Here is a 20,752-nt window from a genome sequence, read left to right as displayed (position 1 = left end):
CATTTAAATTTTTCAGAGTATGTATTGTACAAGCATAAAAGTTCAAATTCTAACCATTCTTTTAAAGCCATATTAAGGTGGTACTCAGACGTTATTATTCTTGAGGGTTTTATTTATTTTTCAAGTGAACCTATCATGGGCTTGAGGGTCTCATAACATATCATTGGTGTGGGGGCCTGACTTTTACATGAGCATATACAAAAGTTTTTCCCTGAAATAAGTAATAATTAGAAGTAAAGTAGAAGTAAAGTTGGGTGCATAGGCTATAGCTGCACCTGACTGCAGTGCTCATCTCCACACTGTTGGCCCTTTGAGTCTGTGGTGGGTATGAACACATTACCCTGGCAAATGGGCCAGTGTGAACTCTGGGATTGCCAGTTTACCTTCCCTAAGTTTCCCCAGGTACCCACTGATCGATCAGCCCAAAGGGGAGGATGAATAGCTGGGTGAGTCGCCCACCAACTGCCCAGGCCAGGATTTGAAACTGGGCCTGCGGATTTGCAGCTAGGCACGCTAACCACTGCCCCATGGAGACACATATAATTGGAAGACTGCATACAAACATCTTATTTAAAGTGTGTATGAATGTCAGTGGTCACCTGTGGACGTATCCCATGGAGTGCATGTCATGGAGGGCCAGTATGATCTCTGCCAGGTAGAAGCAGGTCATCTCCTCTGTGAAGATTCCATCGTAACGATCCAGCAGAGACAGCAGGTCCCCACCAGGGTGAAAGTCCATCACCAAGTACAGCTGCTGGGCATCCTGGGGCAGCAAGGGTACTGCATGTTACTTCTGGCTACAGACTTCAGTCACTGGCACTTTATGTGGGTGAGTGTTCATGGTAGAGGAGATAGACCAAGGACTAAACAGTGTAAACAATAGCCCTTATATGCTACTATCAAGAAAAAAAATTCCATAAAATAAAAAACAAAATTAGCTCAGTGACAAATGACTATACTTTTCTATTGAAAAAGTTTAAGGTGTAAGTGGGAACAAGGAGGAAAAACAGAGGGTTACTCCAGAGCTTATATGTGAAAGGGATAATTAGCTGTACAGCATATTGATAAGCTTGAGTGTAAGACAGAGGAAAAGGGTTATCTATATATATCTCTGACCTCCTGTTCCCCCACGGAAACTCCCCTCCACAGGGTGGCCATGGAGGAAGTGCCTCCATATCTCCCTGTTCTGGCACTCCCTCTCAGCACACTCAATCCTGCTACTTACAACTCTCCCACTCCAATACTCATACACCCATTTCACAGGTGGCCTTCCCCTGACACCCCCTCCTTCACTCCTTCCCTTGTTATTCCATAACAAGTACCACATGATGGACCCAATTGGATCAATAGATCAAACCTAAACCCATCAACAGTGGTTTCCTGCAGGGCTCTGTCCTGTCTCCTACTCTCTTTCTGATATTCATCAATGATCTTTCTAAAACAAACTGTCCTATCCACTCATACGCCAACAACTCTACTTTGTATTATTCAACTTCTTTCAGCAAAAGACCCTCACATCAGGAATTACAAGACTCTAGACAGGAGGCTGCATAACACTTAACCTCTGATCTTGCTATTATTTCCGATTATGGCAGAAGGAACCTGGTGTCCTTCAATGCCTCAAAAACTCAATTTCTCCACCTATCAACTCGACACAATCCTCCAAACACCTATCCCCTATTCTTCAACAACACTCAGTCGTCACCTTCTTCTGCATTAAACATCCTCAGTCTATCCTTAACTCAAAATCTTAACTGCAAACTTCACATCTCTTCTCTAACTAAATCAGCTTCCTCGAGGTTGGGCGATCTGTATCGTCTCCGCCAGTTCTTCTCCCCCACAGAGTTGCTATCCATATACAGGGGCCTTGTCCACCCTCGTATGGAGTTGTATTTCACGTGTGGGAGGCTCCACACACACAGGTCTCTTGGAGAGAGTAGAGTCTACGGTTCTTTGTCTCATCAAGTCCCCTCCTCTTACTGATAGTCTTCTACCTTTCTGCCACCATGTTGCCTCTCTTTCTACCTTCTATTCACTGCTCTTCTGAACTTGCTAACTGCATGCCTCCCCCCCTCCCGCAGCCTCACTGCACACGACTTTCTACTCAAGCTCATCCCTTTACTGTCCAAATCCCTAAGGCATGAGTCAACCAGTATCTTCACTCTTTCATCCCTCACACTGGTAAACTCTGGAACAATCTTCCTTCATCTGTATTTCCTCTTGCCTACGACTTGAACTCTTTCAAGAGGAGGGCATCAGGACACCTCTCCTCCCGAAATTGACCTCTCTTGCGGACACTCCTCTGAACGCTTTTTTTTTATAGCAGTGAGTAGCGGGCCTTTTTTTTCATTATTGTTTCCTTTTATCTCCCTTGAGCTGCTTCCTTTGTTAAAAAAAAAATAATAATAATAAAAAAATAAAAAAAGTGTGAGCTGAGGCATCACAAACTATGAACTGACATAACCCTTGCATGGCACAAGGTCTTGATGACTGTGTGTGTGTGGGATTCCTCATGTTCATTCTCACCTGGAAGGCATACTGCAGGTGGGTCATCCAGGGGGATGTGGCCTTGGCCAGGATGTCCCTCTCTTCCTCATAAAATGTGACCTGAAACAGAGAAAAGAATAGTAGGAGCAGCGAGTAGCGGGCTTTTTTTTTTATTATTGTTCTCTTTTTTTGTGTGTGCCCTTGAGCTGCCTTTGTTGTAAAAAAAAAAAAAAAAAAAAAAAAAAAAGCAATAGTTAAAATATTACTGATAATAATGACATATCTTTCAGCAAAACTTCAGTGCCCTAGTCTTAGGTACTGTAAAATGCTCATTTTATGATTGAAGGCTGGTGTGTCTGCTATGTGAGCCTTTTGATTCTGTTCTGGAGTTTATCCTTTAATGACCTGCTGAAAAAAGGTCAACCAGGTAAGTAACCATATGTGCAGGACAAGGAACAAATTAGGAAAAGTGAAATCTGACAAGCACACACACACACACACAAAAAAAAACAACAACTAATGCTGACATGCACAATACACAATGCAACTTGCTCAGCTGCCTTTAATCCAACATTCAACACCAACACATTCAGATAAACAAGACTATGAGGATGCTATAAGGGCCTACACATGGCAGCTCTGAGACCTCTCTAACCTTCCTAACATATTTCTGGAATGGAGGGTTAGATTTGTGACTTGTCTTGTCTTACATCAGCAACACCCAACATTGATACAGAAAGACACGCAAAGAAATAAAGACTACAGGAGGGCAGTCAGTCGACACATGTTAGCTCTGAGACCTTTCGCCACTTACATGTTTCTGGGACAGTGTGTCAGACTTGCGGAGTGTCTTGAGGGCATAGACATTCCCGGTGGCCTTCTCCCGCACCACTTGCACCACGCCAAACTGGCCCTTGCCGATCACCTTCTTCTGCTCAAAGTCATTCAGGTTCACCCTCAGGGTACGCACCTCATGGATGGCACTTCGGTCTGAAGGATAGAGAAACATAACTCATTAGTAACTCTCCCTTGACTCATTTTGAAAGACTCTGTACATGCTTATATATATATATATATATATATATATATATATATATAGATATATATATATATATATATATATATATATATATATATATATATATATATATATATATATATATATATATATATATATATATATATATCTATATATATATATATATCTATATATATATATATACAAGTTTTTAAAAATGACATATATATAAAAAAAGTAATAAATTAATTAATAAACAAATAAATATGCAGGCAACATATACATGTTTGAAACTTGTAAGAAGACAAACAGGGACAATCAACTGGCTAAAATAAATAAGACAGAATCAACAGCTACAAACAACCATGTACCAATTCAAGAAGAAATAAGAAAAAGAGGTAAGAACATACAGATAAATAAATGACAAGATCAAAACATGAATAGTATACACATAAGAACAATTAAGTAATACAAGTAGACAGGAACAAAGGGGCAAGAGAAAACATGCACAAACACATACAAATAGATAAGAATTAACAAGTGCATGAGAACTCACATTTGTTAATAAAGGTAGTAATGTTCTCCTCCCTCTTCAGGTAATCTTTGTTGCATTCTTCATACAGTACCAGCAGGGCATCCAGCAGCCCCTCCTGCCCCACCAGTGCCCCGTGCTGCCCTGCCTCCAAGCCCCCGCTGCTCACCAGGGTGTGCAGCTGGCGGATGCGCTTGATAATGGGTTCCACGCTGAGCCCCGACATCCTGCTGCTGCTACTCCTACTACTGCTGTTTGACCTGGCCACAAAGAGTAAAACGAGAGGGAAATCAGCGAGTGTTCAATAATTGATATTCCTTGCAAGCTCAGGTCATCAACAGTCCCACCATCAATGTACCCTGACACACTGCTGCTGCTGCTTGAGTCTTTTGAGTGCTGTATATAATTCCTAAAAGTGTTGGTCACTGTCCTGGGATGCAGGTGTGATGTGGCTTTGTAGTATTGATTACAGGCACCTCAGGGAAGGAGTAGATGCCATCTGACATATGGCTGACCCTGCTGTCACCCTAAATCCCTGCAGATGCTCTGTTATGACAGCTGCTTCCGGCAGCCTATTCCATGTGTGTATGGCTCTTGGGAACATGCTATATAGGAAGCAGTCACCTTAGTGTTTGGTTGTCTGTACCTATGCTTCCTGGTGGCCCTGTTGCCCACTGGCAGGTATTGAATGTTTCCTCAGTGTGGAACAAAGGATACATAAATGAGCTGAGGTTGCTGGAAGCTGTACAAGAGTGGAAAACAACAAAAAAACTAAAAAGGCATGGAAAACTTGTATATCTGGTGCTGAGATCCCTAAATTCATATTCTGTGCAGAGTTGGCCCCTTTGGAATTATCTTTTTTTTTTATAGCAGAGGAGACAGTGCAAGGGCATATAAAAAAGAAAACAATAATGAAAAAAAAAAAAAAATAGCCCGCTACTTACTGCTCCTAAATAGAGTAGAATGGCAAAAAAGATAAATCAATTTCAGGAGGAGAGGTGTCCTGATACCCTCCTCTTGAAAGAGTTCAAGTCGTAGGCAGGAGGAAATACAGATGAGGGAAGATCGTTCCAGGGTTTACCAGCATGAGGGATGAAAGAGTGAAGATGCTGGTTAACTCTTGCATAAGGGGTTTGGACAGTATAGGGATGAGCTTGGTCAGAAAGTCTTGTGAGGCGAGGCTGCAGGAGGGGGGAAGCATGCAGTTAGCAAGTTCAGAAGAGCAGTCAGCATGAAAATATCAATAGAAGATAGAAAGAGAGGCAACATCGCGACGGAATTTAAGAGGTAGAAGACTATCAGTAATCTAATGATCAATTACTGACTTTTCACAAAAGTGGCTAAGGCCTGCAGATTTGTTTCTTTTTCTGTCAGCCACACTGGAGGACACCTATAGAAAACCTTCTGTGTTTGTTCCCAGCTACTCATTAGGAGGTCCTTTAGCACTTTAGCACATGATACAAGTGGAACTCTCTGCCTCAGTGAGTTTTCTCTACTCAGCAGATTTCCGCTTTTGAAGCAGAGCTCTTGGTGATCATCTTGATATTCTGTAATTTTTTTTATTGACCACTAAATACATTCTGGGTTGGCACAATTAAGTCAGTAAATATCCAATAACTCTTGATTTCTTGCTGCATGAGTTGCTCTTCTCACATGCTGTGCTTCCTTTGGTTGTTTTATAATCTGAGGCTGGCGGGCTGCCCGGTGGCCTTCCTGCCTCCTGCTGCCTGGCGGTCACTCCCCTTCCACGGACTCCGCCACTCCACCCCCTGGTGTTGACACCATGCTGGTGTCCATCACCAGTGTCTATGTGTGAAGTAACAACGAGAAAGTTTTAAAATAGAAGCGTGCCGTTGTTCTTAATAATCACCAAACGGAATAATGGTGACGACCCATCAATGTCACACAGTAAGTTGAACTTCCCTTTTGTAGGCAGTTCTGCGTTATATCTAATGAGAAATGGCTGTGGGCTTCTTAATATTACCTCAGTACTACTTGAGGCAGGCTTTCCTCCTCCTCACATCGCCGTGCGGGGAGGGAAAACAGAAAATACCCTCCTGACGGGTCACGCCACAACAACAACAATGTTTGAACTGTGCCAGCCGGGACAGTCACCTGAGGAACTATTCTAGGCACACAACATAATGTATTAAAAATAACTTTATTATCCCTTTCGTACTTATAAAATACTAAAAAAATTGCCTTTAGTTTACTTTTTTTAATTATTGGATTGAGGGGTATAATTATATTTTGAGTTGATAAGGCGGGGATTTCAAAATGGCGTACGTGGTAGGGGAGAGATGTGCATTCTCTCTCTCTCTCTCTCTCTCTCTCTCTCTCTCTCTCTCTCTCTCTCTCTCTCTCTCTCTCTCTCTCTCTCTCTCTCTCTCTCTCTCTCTCTCTCTCTCTCTCTCTCTCTCTCTCTCTCTCTCTCTCTCTCTCTCTCTCTCTCTCTCTCTCTCTCTCTGAACGAAATATTTAAAAAGGAAGGGAGAGCTTGCGATATGGGCGAAGGGATCGAAGGAAGGAGGGAGAACAAGAAGAGACGTGATCGATAGCGGGAAAGGAACAATGACTAGATATCTATAAGAGCATTGCCAAAGTCCGACCTATAGGGATTCAGCTTGAAAAATAAGGGAAATAGGACTATAACTATAGGTTACACCTGGTTAACACAGTACAACCATGCGCATTCGTATTGCTAACGTAAAAATATATACCCTTGAATCACAAAAAAGGACGGTCAGCTGCTGTGTTGTGCGTGGAAATACACAATCAAATTAATAATCTTTGCAGAGTGAAGTCCTTTTGGGTATCGACCTGCCTATATACTACATGGAAGGAAACGCATGCACTGTGAATTACATAAAAATTCCGCTAGCTGCAGTGTAGAGCTTGCGAAGGGAATGACCGAGGAAGGGAGAGCTTGTGATATGGACGAAGGGAATGACCGAGGAAGGGAGAGCTTGTGATATGGACAAAGGGAATGGCCGATGAAGGGAGAGCTTGTGATATGGGGGAAGGGAATGGAGAGCTTGTGATATGGGGGAAGGGAATGGCCGAGGAATGGAGAGCTTGTGATATGGGGGAAGGGAATGGCCGAGGAAGGGAGAGCTTGTGATATGGACGAAGGGAATGACCGAGGATGGGAGAGCTTGTGATATGGACGAAGGGAATGACCGAGGAAGGGAGAGCTTGTGATATGGACGAAGGGAATGAGCGAGGAAGGGGGAGAGCTTGTGATATGGACGAAGGGAATGAGCGAGGAAGGGAGAGCTTGTGATATGGACGAAGGGAATGGCCGAGGAAGGGAGAGCTTGTGATATGGACGAAGGGAATGACCGAGGAAGGGAGAGCTTGTGATATGGACGAAGGGATCAATGACCGAGGAAGGGAGAGCTTGTGATATGGACGAAGGGAATGACCGAGGAAGGGAGAGCTTGTGATATGGACGAAGGGAATGGCCGAGGAAGGGAGAGCTTGTGATATGGACGAAGGGAATGGCCGAGGAAGGGAGAGCTTGTGATATGGGCGAAGGGAATGACCGAGGAAAGGAGAGCTTGTGATATGGGGGAAGGGAATGACCGAGGAAGGGAGAGCTTGTGATATGGACGAAGGGAATGGCCGAGGAAGGGAGAGCTTGTGATATGGGCGAAGGGAATGACCGAGGAAAGGAGAGCTTGTGATATGGGGGAAGGGAATGGCCGAGGAAGGGAGAGCTTGTGATATGGACGAAGGGAATGGCCGAGGAAGGGAGAGCTTGTGATATGGGCGAAGGGAATGACCGAGAAAGGGAGAGCTTGTGATATGGACGAAGGGAATTAATGGTCGAGAAAGGGAGAGGTTATTTGTGATATATGCGAAGGAAATTATTTTTTCTTCAACTAGGTATATCTGGTTTACCTTTTATCTTTTCAAACTTTAAAAAAAAAAAATGCACAGTGAGCCAGAAAAAAAAAAAAAGATATTTCAGTGGCTGGGTGGCTTTGATGGTCTGTGTTTTGGGGCTTTTGCCCCGTATCTTTGTTAATAATGTAAAAAAAGTGTGTTGCGAGCTATGAAAAACATGTTAATTGCTGTGAGGGTTAATTTGTTTTTTTGTGTTGCGAGCTATAATTAATATTGCTATGAGGGGTTTTGGTCAGTGCGAGAGTGTACAGAGGTCTTTTATTTAACCCAACTATCCGTTTTGCCTCGTATCTTTATTAATAACGTAAACTATAAAGTGTGCTGGTAGTTATAAATAATTAATGTGGCTTTGAGGTGAGCTGTTGCTGTGAGAGGTTTTTAATTAATTTGGTTAATCTGCGAGAATAGCCTATGAAAAAGTAATTTATTCAACTTAGGCATCTGCCTTACCCGGTATCTTTGTTAATAACGTTAAAAGATGTGTTGGTAGCTATAAAAATCATCTTGCTGAGGTATTTCGGATTTTGTAGTGCAAGTTATGATGTTGCTCCTAGGGGCTTAATTGTGGAGAAAAGTCTCTTATTCACCCTAAATATTTGCTTTGCCCCGTATCTTTGTTAATAAGGTAAAAAGATGAGTTGGTAGCCATAAAAAGCCGCGTCAGCTGTCCCGTGCGCTTCCCGGCCGTCACAGTGTGTGCTGGACAGTCTCCAAGGCAAGAACTCAACATGGCGGCCGACGGGGTGGAGGCCATGGAGGTAGGCTGGCAGATGTTACCGTGACCTGGCCTGCAGTAACCCTCGGGACTCACTTCCGGGGTCACGGCGGGGTACAGGACGCCTTTCTCGGTATATTTTAATTCATTGGCTTGTGGTGTGGGGGCCGGGGAGGGCGTGGGGCCGCTGTGTCACCCCCGGGCCGGGTTCCCCGCGGGGAAAACTTGACCTTCTTTCTGGGCGGGCGTGTGGAGGACCGGCGTGGTGACGTGCGGCGAAGGTTCCCGGCGCGGCGGGCACGGCGGGGCGGCCTGACGGCGGGGCGCGGGGCGGGGCGGCGTGTGTGTGTGTGTGTGGGGTGGGGGGGGGGGGAGCAGGCCGCGCCACGCTGCAGGGCCCTGCCAGCTGAATTTAGCCCCCAGTGTGGCCTGTCACCCCAGGGGCTGCCCGGGTCAGGCAGGGGCCGGTCACGTGGCTGTGAGGTCAAGGTCAAGGTGATAACGGGTGCTGGAGGGCGTGGGCCCAGGCGTGCCCGGGCTGGCGGCAGGGCACATGTTCTTCAGTCAGGAGGAACGTGCTGTTATTTTCCCGTTCCGTGGGTGGAGTGTGCCGTGCTGCAGGGCCCGCAGCATGGCACCAGCGGCCTCACGCCTCACCATGTGCTAGCAGCCCGAGCCAGGCAGGGGGCCAGGTTTTCATTTTTTTTTTTTTAAACAAGAGCACATAGGTTTAAATCCTATTAGTAGGGCATGGGATGTCTCGAGCTAAAGGAGCCCTCATCCTTAAGGGCACCTATTCTAAAGCTTGCCCAGACCCATTCTAAAGCTTTTGGGCTGAACTATGGAAATTGGGAAACTACACAATCTATCATCCTTTTTAGCCCAGAAATGGGTCCAGGGAGCCTTCAACCCTATCAAGTCAGTAGATAAGTAAATATTGCATATTGGGTTTTCCACACAAGTGTGGGCAGTATGTGCTCAGCCCACCCAGCTGTTCATCCTCCCCTTGAGGGGGGGAGGTTGAAAAATGGGTACCTTGGAGAAGGTTACTGTGGTAACCTAGATGTTACACTTGGCCTTGTGTCCTGGGGTACACACCCGCCACAGGCTCAAGAGCCAATGGGACAGAGATGAGCATCAAGGCCATGCAGCTATTGTCCACTGAAGGAAAGCCAGCCATGTACAAGGTCAAGAACATTTAGAAGTCATGGCATTTTACATAATAAATATGAAGTAATAGCAAGAAATAGGGCATAGTGTCCTCAGATCTGACTGTGTGTTGGGTGGTGTCTGCATTAACTAGGAGGGGATTAAAGGGAGGTCTATGAAATCTAGATTTTTTCATACATATTCCTAGGCAAATTTTATATATATATATATATATATATATATATATATATATATATATATATATATATATATATATATATATATATATATATATATATATATACTCATTTCACTTGGATAATCTGCACCAGACTCCATGCCTTGAGATTTTCTGCACAACTTTATATTTGCCTCCAATACAATCACAAAAAATGCAAGAGGTGTGAATCATGTATGGCAGCAAAGTACGTACATCTTCCACACTCACTGGTGTGAGAGATGGAGGGTCTCCCTCCCTCCCTTCTCTCCAGCAGAGGTTGACAGCATGTATGGCATGGAACATTTTAGCCTACATCCTTGTGCTCACACCCATTTTTCTATATCACATAATGAGCAGAGAATGTATGGATAGCAATTCCAGCAGTCATTGCTCTTTTCAATGCTGGGTACAATAATAATGAAATTTGCAAGTTAAAAGGACAAAAGCTTAGAACAGTGCAAGACTTGATCCACTTATTTAAGGCTGGTAAAGAGTGGACACTCCCGCTCCCCAAGAAACAGTCAGGGAAACCCTAAACAATATCTGATAGAACCAGGAGCATGTTAAGATGATGGCTTAATACTGATCCTCACCTTAGAGCCAGAATATTGATAGAACAAAACCATAATCTTCTTGGTTATGTCGCTCCATAGAGTGCAAGAAACTTTGCAACAAGACCTTGGCTACAGGTGTTGTCGGGTGTGGCAGAAGCCACTGATAAAAGACCTCTAAAGGAAGAGGAAGCTTCAGAAAAGAGCAATGATTGGTGGAATTGCCATCTGTATGTTTTCCACCCATTATTTAATCCAGCAGAAGTGGATGTAAGGCTGTAAGCACAAGGATGTAGGGGAAATTTCAGGCTAAAATGTTCCATGCCATACAGACCATCAACCTCTCTCTGCTAGAGGGAGGAGAGGGAGGGAGACCTCACTCTCACACTAGTGAGCGGGGAAGACGATGTATGTCACTGCCAGACACGATTCACAACTCTTGCATATTTCTGATAGTATAGGAGGCAAATATAAAGCGCACTGTAAATCTTGATGCACAGATTCTGGCGCGGAGATTATCCATGCAAACTGGGCATATATATATATATATATATATATATATATATATATATATATATATATATATATATATATATATATCTATATCTAAATCAATATCAGATTTTAAGACTTCCAGCTGGCAGCCCGAGGTTCATGGCTTCAATCATGCCATGTGGTGTGCCTCTGGTAGGTATTGTAGGGGCCATGTCTGACAAAAATGGGTCGTTGAAATGTACCGACTGATATCTCCCAAACCTAACTATCTATTTGCTTAGGAGTTTATTAGTGAGTTCAGGGAATTTCCAACCCTCTCAAACTCAATGAAATAGTAAAATATATCATTATATTTTTTCATTAGAAATAGCCTGCCATAAAAAATAATCGGCAAGTGACTACATGACATACTTACTAGCGACTCCTGTGAGCCAAGCTTTTGCTACTGGTAGGACTAAGTTATGGATTTAGTTGGATCATGTTACAAATTTGGACAGACAAGGATAGTGACTGGTGAGGTGAAGTTACTACTAATTTTGATGGGGCCAGGCTACTATTTCTAGTAGAGCAAGATTACTGATTTTAGTGGTAAAAAGTTTCTAGTGTCAGTGAGGCTTAGCCAATTTCAGGAGCTATGTTTCTAATTCATTATGTGAGGTTCCTGATTTCATGGGGCTGGGTTACTATTTTGGTGAGCTATGTTTCTAATTCATGATGTGAGGTTCCTGATTTCATGGGGCTGGGTTACTATTTTGGTGAGCTATGTTTCTAATTCATGATGTGAGGTTCCTGATTTCATGGGGCTGGGTTACTATTTTGGTGAGCTATGTTTCTAATTCATGATGTGAGGTTCCTGATTTCATGGGGCTGGGTTACTATTTTGGTGAGCTAGGTTTCTAATTCATGATGTGAGGTTCCTGATTTCATGGGGCTGGGTTACTATTTTGGTGAGCTAGGTTTCTAATTCATGATGTGAGGTTACTGATTTCGTGGGGCTGGGCTATTAATTTGGCGAGTTAGGTTTCTTATTTTAGTGGGGTCTGTGTTACTTGTTAGTAGGGAAAAAAAGGCCTAACCTGTGTGCCCTATCCTTTTTCATCACATATTGTCAGAACAACTGAACACATTGTGTTAAACATAATTTTCCACAGAAGAGGGAATGCCTGATGAAAAGAATCGACTAGTGCAAAGGGGTGTGGGTGGAGAGTTTTTCTGTAGCCAAGTCTTCCCCCCTCTGACCTTGTCCTCCTTCCCCTCACCTCCACCTCTCCCCAGCTGCTGCCATGCCAGCCATGTTGTGTTCCAAGCATGTTTTGTGTAGAGAAATTGTACTAAGGAATTAGGCAAACAGCTTCCCAATAGCATTTCTCCCATTGATGTTCACTTTCTAGAGTGGAATAGGAAGATTGCTGGAACCCAATTTGATAACTTTTAGGATCTTATATCTATGATTATTTTTAGGAGCGGCTTGTTGAATTTTTTTGTATGATCATTTTTAGTAGCTGCTTGTTGAATTTTTTTCCTGTCTACCCTTAGATTAAAAAAAAAAAAAAAAAAAAAAACCTAAGGGTATTTATAGCCTTCTTGACAGTGTACTCTGTGGTCCTTGTGTCAGCACCAAGTTAGTTTGACAACTTTGAGAGAGGCCCTGCTAAGATGCACCCAGTTACTAGTTAGCTTCCTAGCCTCTTTACAGTTATGATGGTAAAGTCATTAAAGGTAAAGTGACTTGGTTGAGGCATGGCTGGAATCATAGATATAAGCATCATATGAAATTTATAACATGTTGGATTTTTTATATAAAGGTAAATTCTCTTATACATTAGATAAACTGTAATAACACAGTGAAAAATCTCAAAATGTATGCCTCTGAGTGTTGAGAATCAAATCTGGGCTTTCAGAATGAAGGTAAGCCAGCACACCTACTCTAATAGGCCATCATGCCTCTAGAACGGTGACCTTTTAGCTCATAGATTGTTCAGTTGGTGTGCTGCCCTACTTTCATCCTCAAGGTTCAGGTTTGGTTTCTGGCACTGTGCCAGACATTTTGAGATGTAGCTGTATAATTTTATGATTGCTAAGAATGGTGTCCACAAATTGACAAACATTAGAAGTTTTATATCACTTCCTTGTCTGGCTCTCACTGGCCCAGCACTGTGTTGGAGAAGCTCCATAAGCCCTCAGGAGGAAGTGGAGGAGGAGGAGGAGGCAAAATGTGAAGCCCTTGAAGAGCAGCTGGTGTGGAGAATGTGGGGTTGGTGGGACCTTGGAAGGAGGGGAGGGTGTACAGGGCATGTGCTTGAAGCAACCACTTCATGGTTATTATGAGTACCTGTGCAGTACATTCACTATTCAAGGAACAAATGGAGGCCAGCACCAAGTTGTTATATCCTAAAGTACTAAAGGTTATAAGTTATTAGCCAAGTAAAAGCAAGAGATAGTATACATCAGTCAATATTGTATTATCAGTTATGATTCATTAATATTGTTTCTGATAATATTTTTTCAGTAAGCTGGTGAAATAGCCTGAAAGGTACCAAATACTTGCAGTTTAAATGATTTGAGTCATGTTCATATTGTTCTGCCCCCATATCCACATTTTATTAGTATTTTATTCAACTTCTAAAACCATTGCATTTGTCGATTTTTCTGTAAAGCTGAATTTTTTTTCTTGGGCTTTTTCAACTGTATCCTCTTGCTCATGTCTGTCAGTGTACCCACCTCCCTATGTATAAGGTTCAATTATTAAAGGCCACTCACAGCTATGGGTTGAAACTGTGATTTTATGGCATATTTTAACGTGTCTTAAAGTATCTGATGACCTCTTCCTTCACCGTCTTGTATGAGACCAACCATGTGGTGCCCAGTTGTGCACTTTTTGGGGGAACCAATTAAACATGAAACTTAGTGCACCACTGTAGGTCAGTTTTACACCTCATTTCAATATTTCACAACATATTTTCCCCCTGATACGAGTACTAATTGGAATTGTGGGTATCAATTTGAAAACATACCCTACATAAAGAGTCGGGATTCTAATCGGTGCAACACATCTTACCTTCATTCACCCTACATAAAGAGTCGGGATTCTAATCGGTGCAACACATCTTACCTTCAGAATGACAAGAAACAGCCTAAGGGGGAAGAAGAGGCAAAGGAGCAGACCGATGTGAGCCCAGAGATGCTGATCAAGCACCCCCTGCAGAACACATGGACACTCTGGTTCTTCAAGATTGAGAACAACCGCACCTGGGAGGACTGCCAGATGGAGATTGCCAGCTTCAACACAGTGGAGGACTTCTGGGCGTGAGTGCTTGCTCTTTTTGAATATGAGAAAATAGTTAAATAAGCTTAAGTTCAGAGAATAGGGCATACCTAACTAGCATGATTGCATGGGAGAATGTTTGTTGTGGGTTATGATCAAGGAAAAACTCATCTTCTGTAAATTTTATAGCTAGTGCTGTGACGGAAGCTTCATCATAAATGAATAACAACGGTAATAATAATAGCTTTGTGGTGTTTACTCAGTGTCCAGTGACAAGGTATATCATTAAGAGAAATGATGTTGTTAATAATAATTTTAATTATGAGATTAGTAATAATAATGACAATAGTAATGATAATTATAATAATGATAATAATAATAATAATAGGTAATAATAAGGGGGGTCATCGACTTATGATGGAGTTTCGTTACTACGATCCGTCGTAACCCGATTTTGTATGTAAGTCAAATTACACCCTTTATTAGAAGGAACTATCAGCCCCGACCCTCCACTCAAAGTGCCATTAGCACCTAAATCACTCACCTATGCTAACACAGTAGTAAAGTCATAATTAGACAGTAAATATATGTATGAAAAACACTTCTAGGCCATAAATATAAAATAATAAAAAGAAGAAACATTGGGCTTAAGTTCAGCACATGCCCAATGTTCGTCGCTGTTTCTCCCTTTTCTGATCGCTTCACAATGTCTAATTTCACTTCCATTGTGATGGCTTTCCTTTTCTTTGAAGCACTGCCACCGGAAGAGTCTGCCTTACGCATGGGAAACATACTGTAACGAAGGCCAAAAGTCAGTGAAAAAAGAACACAAGCCAAAGAGAGTGAAAGCACAACAAACCAAAATGGCATACAGCGGGAAATGAGCTTGCCTTCTTCCTTGGCAGTTGACATTGAAAAATTTTCAGTCCTGCTAGATTCATCCAAAAAAATTGCTAGATCAGGGCCCAAAATTGCTAGATTTTAAGTAATGCAATAATAATACCCTCCAAAAATGCCTAAATATGCATCTTCAATAAAACGCTTGCCGCTAGATGGCAAATTTCCTCTCTAGATCATTACCCAAAATCTCTAGATTTACCGGGAAAATTGCTAGAATGGCAACACTGATTCTCGGTCAAGCGCTGTGTGACGATGTATTCTTATGCCGTTGTCGTGATCTAGTTCACTCATGAAGTTATTAATTATGACACAAATGTCATAAGTTGAAACAAGGATTTTTTAATAATTTATGGGAGTTGTGTCGTAACTTTGAAATGTCATAGGTCAAGGATGTCGTAACTCTAGGACCCCCTGTAATAATAGTGATAATAAAGTAAACACCTTAATTTTGCAGCTTGTATAACCACATTGAGCCAGCCTCGCGCCTCAAGGTTGGCTGTGACTACTCCATGTTCAAGCAGGGCATCAAGCCTATGTGGGAGGACGAACACAACTGTCGGGGCGGCCGCTGGCTCATCAACCTCAACAAGCAGCAGCGTGCCACTGAGCTTGACAACTTTTGGATGGAAGTGGTGAGTGGTGGGGATGCTCAAACTTGAGGGACCTTCTCGTGTACATACACGTTTACACACACACACACTGGGGTTATTGAAATCATTAGATGGCAAGATGGCAATGGGTCCAGATGAAATATCAGGCCAAGTACTGATTGAGTGCAGTGAACAGTTACTGGAACCAATTTGTGACATTACAATTTGTTTCATTGAGACTGAAGAAGTCCAGTACAATGGAAAAGGGCATGTGTGGTCCCACTATATAAGAGCGGAAATAACCAAGAGCCTCTGAATTAGAGACCGGTTGCCCTAACAAGTGTAATGTGCAAACTCTGTGAGAAGGTAATTAAAAGACAGTGGGTAGAACATCTGGAAAGAAAGAAGATAATAAATGAAAGTCAATTTGGATTCAGACAAGGTAAACCTTGTGTCACAAATCTAATATGTTTTTATTCAAGAGTAATAGATATAGTACAGGAGAGAGATGGATGGGCAGATTGCATATTTTTGGACCTAATAAAGGCATTCAATAAAGTTCAACATAAAAGATTGCTGTGGAAACTAGAACACAGAAGAGGATTAGGCTGCCCACCGCTATGCCACCACTGTCATGCCCTGAGAGCTGTATTTTCTCTTTTTCTATTATCCAACACGACCTCTACGTGTATCGAAACACACGAGAAATTAATCAAGACCAGGAGAGGGTATTTGCTGGCTGCTTGGGATTGAACCCGTGACCAGCGTGACGGGAGAGCCACTTTCCTTACCGAGTCGGCCAAAGAGGTACCCCACTGGCTAAGTGGGTTATGGGAGGCTCGTTCATCAGGCATAGTCGCCGCACTACAAGGGTTGCTGCAGCTTGTACTGTAGTAACTCATGTTATGGACTTGCTGCTACAGTTAAATGGAAGGATAAATTGGTTGTCGGTACAATCATGGCTTCAAAGATGGGAGGACAGGATCGAGTGCTTACCCAAACCTCGTCAGAGAACTGTTCTGGTCACCAGGAGTCCTCCTACAATTTTAATTGAATGGAGAAAGAAGTTTTTATTAGCAGTTGGAAATGGTAGCCCCACTCATATCCAAGCAAGACACCATACAGGCAACCGCGGTTGCCTGTATGCCCAACAGTTGGAGGAAAATGGAGTGTGACATCGTCTTTAGGAATCATAACGCAAGATACGCTGACACCTGAGAAGCACATAGATAGATATTTGGAGAAAAATATAGTTTGCTGCAAAATATTAGAGTGGCATTTCACTATTTGGATGGGGACATTCTCTCTCTCTCTCTCTCTCTCTCTCTCTCTCTCTCTCTCTCTCTCTCTCTCTCTTTTTTTATTGTTTTGGTTTTGAATTTCTCGTGGCTGTGCAGCCAACGACATGGAGAGGGAGGGGTGGGAGAGGCAGAGGCGGAACACCTGGTGAGCCTTCCATGACCTTGAGAGAAGTGACCTGGCTCAGGATGAGCAAAGTGACAATGTTGGAATACAACGTTGTCAAGTGTCGTGGTATTTATACAAAATCTTTGTTAATTATCTTAAAAACGAAACAATCTTAATGCTATATGACCTTATTCGATTATCCAGTTATTCAATGAAAGTATTTAAAGGTAGCAAATAGCTGACATATGAGAGGAAGTGAGAAGTGTTAAGAGTATGTGGCAAGGTGCAGGGCTTAGCTGACCCGCAGCTGTCACTTTCACGCAGCTGCCAGTTTCTACTAGATTTACTATAGATAAAACTAGGCAAATACACACACACACACACACACACACAAACACAAACACACACATCAATGGAAAACATCATGGGAAAAGGAACTGGGAGTAGCTGTATCGGATAATTTGTCACCAGAGAAACACAAATAGAATTGTAGGTGAGACATACAACCGGGTGAGAAACAAAAAAGTTGTTCTTCAATATCTGGATAAGGAAATGATAAAGAAACTGATTGTAACCATGATATGTCCAAGAATGGAATACGCAGCAATAGTATGATCACCAAGTACAAAGACAAATATAAGAAAAGTAGAGAGTATTCAGAGGGGAGCAAAAAAGCTGGTTCCAGGACTAAGAGATTTAACATACAAAGAGAGATTGAAGCAGCTGAACCTACCAACACTGGAACAGAGGAGGGAGAGAGATCATCTGATTGCGGTATATAGGGTGCTGAGTGGGATGGAAAAAGTGGACAAAGAAGATCTAATATGAGATACCAGAGAATCAAGAGGCCATGGAAAGAAGATGAAAAAGACAGCCTGTAAAAGACATAAAGAACAGCTTTACACAAAGAGTGATGCAGGCCTGGATCGGCCTGGGAAAAGAACCACAACTATAGTCCAACCAAATTGTCGAGTCCATTTGGGCAGAGGCTCCCGCGTGTCCATTTCTCCCCTCTGCTCTGCCACACAGTCCCAACACCTATTTTTTCCTATCATATGTTACCTTTACCTTACGTATGAGAGGAAGAGATAGGTGTTGGGACTGTGTGGCAGAGCAGAGGGGAGAAATGGACCCGCGGGAGCCTACGCCCAAACGGACTCGACAATTTGGTTTCACTATAGGTAAGTACACACACACACACACGCACGCATGCACACCACACATGCACATATATCTTGGTCACCAAGCCTTTGCATTATTATTGTCATTAAAGGCCTTTTGTTTGTTTGGGTGAAAGGAAGTGATGAGTGTGTTTTCATTTCAGCAGGGGCCTGGATATTCCTTTTTCTGCCATCATAAGTTTGAATAAATATGTTTTATTTTTTTGATGTCCATAATAGTAAGAGTGGTGTGCTGTGTCTAATGTCCATATTATGTTCAGCTACTTCTGATGATCGGCGAGGCCTTCGCAGAGCACAGTGACGAGGTGTGTGGCTCCGTGGTGAATGTGCGCAGCAAGGGAGACAAGATTGGTGTGTGGACGGCAGACGTCAAGAAGAATGATAGCATCCTCAGAATTGGGTAGGTGGTGCAACATTAGACAGAGGAAAGATGGATTAAAAACACATTAATATTTTTTTGTTGGCAATTTTTTGCTTTTACAACCTTAACATGAAGGCAGATCCACTGTTGTTTTCGTTTGTATTTAATAATGGCATCTGTATAGGAGTTTAGATGGTCTGGTACAAGCCTGAGGGAAACCAGACTGAAAGCAGACAATAACTTAATTTTGTCTCAACATTTTTTCCTCCTGATATGAATCTAAATCCCAAGATATTTGTTTGAATTTTTTTTTGTGGTTGCCCTTGTACATGCCTGTTCCTTTGGGCTATATTTTGACTTCTTAAAATGCTTTCATCCAAAGGGGATAAAGAATGCAATTGACCTTTCAATCAACATGTCATAATTGATTAATTATTAGCATAAAAAGTGATAATGCAGTTGGCCATTTATGGTGTTTGTTAAATAAAGGAAGCTGTTGCTGTAGCACTGTTTTTGTCAGACACTGGCAAGGGGTGTGATGACTTTGGCTTGAGCTAATATTATAATATTCCCTTGGCAGACACGTCCTCAAAGAGCGGCTCAACATCCCCCGCCTTGTGACCATTGGCTTCCAGGCACACAAGGACACCATGGTCAAGTCTGGCTCCACAGCCAAGAACAGATTCACTGTCTGACACCAGCAGTGCTCCATAGCCCTCAGTCTTGTACAGGTTTTACAGACCTAGATGCCAGCATCTTCCAGTCCTGGTTGATACACTCCCATGCCCGAGGAGAGATTTTTTTTATCATTAATTACAATTGTTATTTATTTTTTTTCCCAAATGTTGGTAGTTTTGTCAGATCAATGCTTCTTGCTGCATAGGATTATTTAATGTCACATCACTAGATGGAAACAAAAAACTGGTGTACATAAAGGTACTTTGCGGATGACTACATTTGTATGTCTTGTTGACCTGAGCAGATCATATCAACAACACAAGGTCATCATTGCTATCAAGGAAGTTAGTGGTTTTATTTTGTTTCTCCTGGAGTTAAAACAAAAATTACAAAAAAAAAAGGAAAATTAAATATATTTTTTGTTATAAATATATCTGAACTTGCATTGCACTTGGGTGCAGGGAGCTGGAACACAGGCAAGATTTATATTATTCCTGTCATGGTGTGGATGTTGAGAAAGTGTGTCCCCTTAGTTCACTTGTGCGTAATGAGGATGAAAGTTGTTAAAAGTTGAGGTTATAGCTACATATTGATCACAAAGAACCATTTATCATTTATACCTTTGCATTTTTCAGGGATTGGAATCCAGGGTGTATTTGTTAGAACACTTCAAAGATCATCACAGTAATGAATTTTATCAGCTATATATATATTATGTAATTGTAAGATGTTTCTAATGTTAAATGGCAGATATTTTCAGAATGTAGCAGTGTTGTAGCATGTACTCTGTGGGGAGTGAGCTGTGAATGCTGGAACTGAGGGGAATGTGCTGAGTGAGGTAGCTTGATTGGTATCTATGCTGTGTGAGGGAGATCCAGAGTGGCTGTTGTGCCCCCGGTGTGAGTGTGTCAGACAAATTACTGTTGGTCAGGATGGATTAGCAATATCATGGTAGGAATAGTATACGGGACTTGATTTGTTTTTCATCAAGGTACATCAATGATATGATGTATAAGAATGGTTTGTCTATACTTTATAACTACTGTGTAATGTGATTGCTCCACGGTTGGCTTCTCAGATAACTGTTACCTATAACCTATATTTTATAGGGTAATGTGTTTTGGCATGATTTCATAACTCGGTCAAAATCATTACTCTAGAACCTGTCCTTTTGCACCAAGCCTTTTATTGATACATAATCTTTTTGTCATGTTTTGGAAGTGCTAATGCTGATTGTAGTATGTTTGAGCAATGTTGAATGTGGGTTGCCACAGTGTACAGAAGGCACTTTGAT

At 42.2% G+C, this 20,752-nt stretch overlaps 2 protein-coding genes and 1 long non-coding RNA gene across 4 annotated transcripts in view; 2 read left to right on the top strand and 1 right to left on the bottom strand.

Annotated features, from left to right (window-relative positions):
* Window positions 1-6,140, bottom strand: part of LOC127003224 (citron rho-interacting kinase-like) — a 47,903-nt gene extending 41,763 nt beyond the window's left edge. The window contains exons 1-5 of the mRNA XM_050869605.1: window positions 6,022-6,140; window positions 4,062-4,297; window positions 3,302-3,477; window positions 2,527-2,607; window positions 600-763 (exon numbers count right to left, since the gene is read on the bottom strand). Coding sequence (XP_050725562.1) covers window positions 600-763; window positions 2,527-2,607; window positions 3,302-3,477; window positions 4,062-4,263 — 623 coding nt within the window. The 5' untranslated portion in view covers window positions 4,264-4,297; window positions 6,022-6,140. The remainder of the gene's footprint in view (window positions 1-599; window positions 764-2,526; window positions 2,608-3,301; window positions 3,478-4,061; window positions 4,298-6,021) is intronic.
* Window positions 6,141-8,543: 2,403 nt separating this feature from the next.
* On the top strand, window positions 8,544-19,629 carry LOC127003222 (eukaryotic translation initiation factor 4E-like). Of its 2 annotated transcripts, none has more exons than XM_050869602.1 (5): window positions 8,544-8,704; window positions 14,195-14,382; window positions 15,696-15,873; window positions 18,680-18,819; window positions 19,361-19,629. In XM_050869602.1, exons 1-5 carry the CDS (start codon window positions 8,675-8,677, stop codon window positions 19,473-19,475), a joined length of 651 nt encoding a protein of 216 aa, XP_050725559.1. In that variant the 5' UTR covers window positions 8,544-8,674; the 3' UTR covers window positions 19,476-19,629. The 2 variants fall into 2 exon arrangements, with proteins under 2 accessions (XP_050725559.1, XP_050725560.1); XM_050869603.1 differs by having other exon boundaries at window positions 8,636-8,794.
* LOC127003223 (uncharacterized) lies at window positions 11,186-12,638 on the top strand. Its single transcript, XR_007757017.1, has 2 exons — window positions 11,186-11,733; window positions 11,926-12,638. It is a non-coding gene; the product is annotated as an uncharacterized LOC127003223 (long non-coding RNA).
* Window positions 19,630-20,752: the final 1,123 nt, after the last annotated feature.

Source organism: Eriocheir sinensis, chromosome 25 (genome assembly GCF_024679095.1).
Source record: "Eriocheir sinensis breed Jianghai 21 chromosome 25, ASM2467909v1, whole genome shotgun sequence".
Classification (NCBI taxonomy): Eukaryota; Metazoa; Arthropoda; class Malacostraca; order Decapoda; family Varunidae; genus Eriocheir; species Eriocheir sinensis.
The sequence above is the reverse complement of the archived record's forward strand: the minus strand, read 5'-3'. Positions and strand labels throughout refer to the sequence as shown.

What these genes read in the sequence shown, in the direction of transcription:
- LOC127003222 (XM_050869602.1), top strand. Translation starts at nt 8,675, where the DNA reads ATGGCGGCCGACGGGGTGGAGGCCATGGAG. An exon ending in ACGGGGTGGAGGCCATGGAG is followed by an intron (nt 8,705 to 14,194) that starts GTAGGCTGGCAG and finishes TCTTACCTTCAG; the next exon opens with AATGACAAGAAACAGCCTAA. An exon ending in ACAACTTTTGGATGGAAGTG is followed by an intron (nt 15,874 to 18,679) that starts GTGAGTGGTGGG and finishes TATTATGTTCAG; the next exon opens with CTACTTCTGATGATCGGCGA.